This window comes from Theobroma umbraticum, unplaced genomic scaffold (assembly GCF_002168275.2).
Source record: "Theobroma umbraticum cultivar Fairchild unplaced genomic scaffold, ASM216827v3 scaffold_55.0, whole genome shotgun sequence".
Classification (NCBI taxonomy): domain Eukaryota; kingdom Viridiplantae; phylum Streptophyta; class Magnoliopsida; order Malvales; family Malvaceae; genus Theobroma; species Theobroma umbraticum.
This window is the reverse complement of record NW_018397270.1, coordinates 1,316,846-1,323,223: the sequence shown is the minus strand read 5'-3', so window position 1 is coordinate 1,323,223 and position 6,378 is coordinate 1,316,846. Positions and strand designations below refer to the sequence as shown.

Here is a 6,378-nt window from a genome sequence, read left to right as displayed (position 1 = left end):
CCAAAGTGTAGGTAAATAAAACATACATCACACAATTATAAACATTACTATCACATTAAAATACACTAACAACTCAAATGCATTTCAACAAAGTAGATTCAAAATCAAAGTCACAATTGCTGATATTGGTTGTACCAATGGATGGTATTATAACTCTTGCAATGAGTGAGGAAGTTCCTTACAATTCTGTGCTGAAAAGTATCAGTGCATGAAGCATGAAGAGAAGGAATGCTAGCCAATGTAAGTAAACTAACAAACTTTCATATTCATAATTCATATTATATAATAAATGAGGCTGCCACCTGTGTCTATAAGAATGCTTACAAAATTTAGTTAGATGTGTTTTTGTTTAGACATTGGGTATTTAGATAAAGAGTTTGGGCCATTTTTTAAGGCAAGGCAGGTAGTAAACATTTTCTTTGAATGCCTATACATTTCTTTTTCTTGCTTTCTATCTTGCCTTGCCATCGAAAATGGTGTTTCGACCTTCTCATGTGTTTCCTTCTCTCACTTTGTTTTTGCTTTGTAATAGTTTCTACCATTTTATTTTTCTATTCAATGTTGCTCTCTTTTACTAGATAAATTGCTTTGACACTTGTTTTTTGATATTTGGCTCACTTGGAGTATACTAGTTGAATATTTGCCTATTATTTTGTTGTTAATTACCTATGCTTTGAATCATGTTCAACATTTACATGTTTGCGATGTGACTTTTATTCTTACCCTATTATATATAATTTTCAGTGAAAGTACATATTCGTTTCTTCTCCAGAATAGTTTGTTTGTTTCTTTCAGCCAATATTGAAATGCTGAAATTTGATTTTATTTGAGATCACTTAATAAAATTATCTACACAATATGTAGCTAAATTTGATACTTAAAATTCTAAAAGCACAACAATCTAAACAACCAAGACCAAATAAACTAACATATCTATAAACTATGAAAACTTCAATTGCTTTATCCTTCAATTATATTCTCTCATACAGTCATTTATTTTTAATAAAATATTTTACAATTTTTGATTGACATTTTCTTAATTATCTATTGCGATAATTGATACTGTCAACAAAAATCAAACATTGTATTTCTTTTGCTATAGCTACTACATACAGCTTATTTTAAGGACAATACCAAACAGATGGATTAGGTGGCATTTGGAAAGCCAATAGAAAAATTAATTGGTGCAAACATTGTAAAATTGGTAGCATTACAAACCCTGAATCGAATGACTATACTAAGACCTATGAAAGCTCTAATCAAACAAACCAAGTTGTTCACTATGGGTTTAACAAGTAGAGCAATTGAAACAGGAATTGCCAACTACAAACTGTTTGAGTCTGATAACCTACAAGTCTTGAAATGCAATGCTTCAAGCTCTGTAGCTACTTCACCATCTATAACAACAACAGCACCAATGTAAGGACCAGAAGAAGAAACCTTGCCATCACTAATTAAAAACCAAGTGGTTAGAGAGCTTTTCCTAGAATCTACACCACAAAAACAAGCCACAATCAACCAAGCAGACAATTCACAAGACTAACTTTTGTTGTAGTTTACACCACAATAAAACACCCACCACCAATAGAGAGAAAGAATCATTTGACAAAAAATACAAAACTAGGTTAAATAATTAAATTTTTCATTTCTTATCTATTATAATCATTCAAAAGAAATTATTCTATCAGTTTAATACCTGAAATGTTTATTAATTCTTTGTTCACCATCTAATATATACTTCCTCCTTCATAAAAGTTCATTTCTTACCTTATAAACTAATCAACTATATAATTTTTTGCTTAATATATACTTCCTCCTTCATAAAAGTTCATTTCTTACCTTATAAACTAATCAACTATATAATTTCTTGTTTACTTTTTATGAATACAAAGCTCCATCGAAGCTGGCAACACATCCAAAAACAAAGCCATTGAACAATATTTACCAACCCCTTAATATTAACAAGACCTAGACTACAAAAAAACCTATGCCCAAAAGTGCCTTCTATTCTTGTTAACAGGCAGCATAATACATTAAGCACTACCATGTTAACTTTTGTTATTTTGTATATACATATGTGTGCACAAACAAGGCATAAGATTGCTTCTAGAAAAAAACAGAAGATATAGGTTCATGGATTTAATATCCATCAAGAACATTTAATTTTTGTTCACTTGCTAAAAACAATGGGATAGATTACAAAACTACCTTCCTTTTTTGTTCACAACAACAATAATGATTATGACTTTTGTATTTAAAAAACTATCAGCAGAAGCATGGAACTACAATATAATATTTGTCATCTTACTTTACTTTCTTAGGTTAATGGCTTATTTCAATGCATCAAACCAAAATTTCTATCTGTTTATAAACATTTAGCATAAAATGACCCATTTTCTAATCAAAATTGTAGCAAAAAAAATTTCTATACAATTATTCTTATAAAAACTTCATTCAAAATTTTTGTTGGCCTTGAGCGCATCGCACGGGGCACAATCTAGTATAAATAAAAGAAAGGACCAACACTATAGCCAAAGTATTGATACATTTTTGTTAGTGTTCAAAATTTTATATGTTGAGGTAAAAGTATCAATACCTTGTCTATAAGTATTGTTACTTTCAACCAGAGAGCAAAAAATTCCAAAACAAAGGTAAAAGTATCGATACCTCATATAGATGTATTAATACTTTAATGCAAGATTTGAAACACTTGTCTCAAAAGTATTGATACCTTAACAAAAGTATCGATACATGTAATCGTTGGGCATGAAATTTCCAACATAAGTTGATAGTCACCAAGGTTGAAGACACAAGCTGCTGTCTCACCAACTTCCTTACTCATAAAACACATAATAATAAGAAAAAAAGAAAAGTAGCCAAATGACTCTCACTAGGGCTCTATCTTGAAGTCTAGAAAGGCCCAACTATAAGCAAAAGAGTCATCACTGTATAGATGGAGAGAACCTCCCTTAGTTTCTTCCTCATAAGTTGCTGAACTAGATGTTGATTCAGCATTAGGATTCACGCCAACGAGCTGCATAATGTTTTCAATCTCTTTTACCACTTCACCCATTGTAGGCTTGTTAGCTCTTAATTCTTCTACACAAGTCATTGCCAGGTCCACAAACATTTCCAAGCCTTTGGGTGTTGTTGCGAAGCCAATGGATGTGTCAAGAACCTCTTGGAGATTATATAAACTTTTCGTTTTATCCATTGCTAGTCTCACATCTCTTACAATATATTTCCCTCGCTTTATTGGTTTTCTTGCAGTTATGATCTCCAACATCAGCACTCCAAAGCAATAAACATCACTCTTCTTAGTCAACTGTTGGGTCATATAATATTCAGGATCCAAGTAACCCTACAACAGTAAGAAAAATCATTCTTAGTACAGCACATACTATAAGCATAATAAACGCCTTATGCAATAGTCTTAACAAATCTTTAACCACTTCCCCTTCTCTTTTTCTTATGAAATTTGTTAAACTCAAATGCAGTAATTGTTGCATTTTTCTTTTGAAATATCCCAAATCATGCATGTGTATTATAGACATTTGACATAGAGGTATGCAAGGTGACAACATTTTGGACATAAGAGGATTAGGTATTTTTTAATGTTGGCTAATTCTCCTTTCCCTTGAAAATTTTTAACTATTCCTCATTGGCCCTTTCAAAAAAGTCAGATTCATCTAGAAAATTATTGTGTTTAACGTATTAAAACTACTATGATTATAGCAGATACTTAAATGTATAAATGAACTACAAATTCATCATCTATAAAGAGATGGGCAGGCGAGAGGGAGAGAATACCAGTTATTATGGAAAGAAAATAAACTGAAGCATCAATTACAAAAAAAAGAGAGTAAGGTTCTACCATTTAAAAGGATGAATTATTCTCTCCAGCAAGTGTATGGAGTAACTCACCATTGTACCTTTAACTTGAGTGGTAACATGACTATTTTCACTGTCACCCATAAGTTTGGAGAGACCAAAATCAGCAATTTTAGCATTTAAGCATTCGTCTAATAAGATGTTAGTGGACTTGATGTCCCTATGAATGATGGGAGGATTCACAAGCTTGTGAAGATATGCCAAACCTCTAGCTACCCCAAGGGCTATTTTAAGTCGCCTGGTTCAGTCCATTCAGATTCCCGACTTCCCTGAATTGTTAAAATATTATTTTCCAAAGAAGTAAAACATGAGTGAAGTAAAAGATAGCCTGTTAAACAACAACATAGGGAATTAACAAGTAAAATCATTCATCAGGGATTAATGATAAATGTTTTCTTGTAGTAAGCTCAAAAGGTGATTCTTTGTCAGGAAGATCTTATATAGGATATGAGATTGACAAATGGTTGGAAAGTCAAAACTAAAGAAGCAATAAAGCAATAAAGTTAAGTTCTCTTCCTCCTATAGACTAGCATTGTAGTGTAGGCTAATCAAACATTTTACTCCATTCCTTTGTGCAGTTAAAGGCATTGTTTGATAAAAAAGTAATATGGTCAGGTAGTGAAGAACTATAAAATGCCACTTAATTATTGATAGTGTAACTCATTTTGGATGAATAAAGTGAGCAAACAGAGGAAAGTACCTGATAGGCTATCACTTAGAGAGCCATTTGGAACATACTCATGTATTAGCATTTGTTCGCCTCGTCCAAAGCAAAATCCCAATAAACTGACAACATTTTTATGATAAACTTTTGATAGAAGCTCAATTTCTATTTGGAATTCATGCCCACCTTGCCTAGATCCTGGGTAAGCTCGTTTTATGGCAATAAGTTCCCCTGTAGGTAGATTTCCTCTATAAACCTGTAATTAAAGACATTAAGAATTATTTGGAAAAATAATTTTAAAAATCACCATGACCATGCTAAAGAGATCCCTGTTAGTAACAAACATAGTTAGAGACAGAATAAACTAAAACACAGATGAGTAAGAGCAAGGGTTGGAAAATAAATCTAGTCATAGTCTTGTTAATCACTTGGTCTATTCCAAAAGTTTGCAAATCGTGGGATGTGTTAATAATACGCGCATTAATATAGTATCATTGTATTGTATGGTTGAGATACCTTGAATGCATCAAAATTCATATGAACACAACATAGCACAAAAGGTATGCATAAATCATCGAATATGCGCATCTAGCTTACTATATGCGGATTGGCTGCCATCTACCTGCAATAATGTTTACCTAATGTTGAAAGAAGGAAGAGTGTTTTATGTCAACATAGACATATACTGTGATGCATAAGGTGTTTAGACATGCACAAGTGCAAACTACAATAAACATCTTACATATACCACACATGGATCACAGTCAACTATTGCAGTTAACATTTTAACTATGTAAGCAAACACGTTTTACATGTTCTTGAAGCACACAAATGTACAAATGTAGTTACTAATTTGTTTTTTGTTATTATCTCTTTCTATACATCCAATAATTCACTATATGGTTATCATCTTTTTTTTTCCCTTTAATTTTTTACATAATAACATTGTAATCTATTTAAAACTTCTCATCTTTAAAGTAAAAAGTTGAATGCAAACACAGTGTGTAAAAGGGATAGTGCTGGGGATGCCTCAAATGGAAGCAAAAATAAAAAGACAAATTTATTTCAGGTAAATAGTTATCCATATTTTTGAAAATCGTGCATTAAACATGTGCCTGTTTTACCACATTGTCTATTGCCTCGACCACTAAAAATAATACAGATTGAAAGAAAAAATTAAGAAAAAAACTTTAAAACTGAGTCAAACATATAAAATTATTTTTTATTTTTTATTTATATTAATTATTAAATAAAAAATTATTTTGGGAGAGACTCTTAAGAAAATTTAGAAAAAATTTTAAAAAATTTATGTATTATGTAAAAAAATTTTAAAATTTTGGAAGCGTCATCTTATAAGGAGGCTCGGCCTCTAGTGTTGTGCAGTAGTCAGGCAAACTTACAAACTAGCAACAAGACATGGAGTTATGCAAATGAGACCACCCCTATGCGGCCAAGGTGCCATAGGGATGCATGTTTTTGGTGAGCACACCTACGCACACACATGCAATAGAGAGCGAGAATGAGAGTCGAAATTAACCTTTCCATAGCCCCCCGATCCAATATCATTGGCTTCTGAAAAATTGTTTGTGTAGTGCTTAAGCTCTTCAAAAGTGAAGCATCTTGCTCTTTTTAACTGAGGTATGCTACCACTGCTCTTCATACGATCCCTGTGTGCTGTGCTTTAATAGAAGGGAATCAGTCATTAAACCCCAGATATTCCATACAATCAACTTGAAAAGGCTGGGTAAATAAAATACTTATCATACCAGAAGGATTGCTCTCTTTGGTTGCTCCTTCTGCTCTCTTCTTCTGACGATAAGCAT

At 32.2% G+C, this 6,378-nt stretch overlaps 1 protein-coding gene and 1 long non-coding RNA gene across 2 annotated transcripts in view; one reads left to right on the top strand and one right to left on the bottom strand.

Moving 5' to 3' along the window:
• LOC149526533 (uncharacterized) overlaps positions 1-6,378 on the top strand; it is a 50,029-nt gene that overhangs the window by 1,712 nt on the left and 41,939 nt on the right. The gene's annotated exons all lie outside the window — the stretch shown is intronic.
• Positions 2,637-6,372, bottom strand: LOC110426468 (leucine-rich repeat receptor protein kinase HPCA1-like). Its single transcript, XM_089785275.1, is given in 5 exon segments — positions 2,637-3,361; positions 3,925-4,160; positions 4,592-4,811; positions 6,093-6,229; positions 6,322-6,372. Coding segments are annotated over 4 exon segments (1,050 nt in total). The 5' UTR covers positions 6,216-6,229; positions 6,322-6,372; the 3' UTR covers positions 2,637-2,890.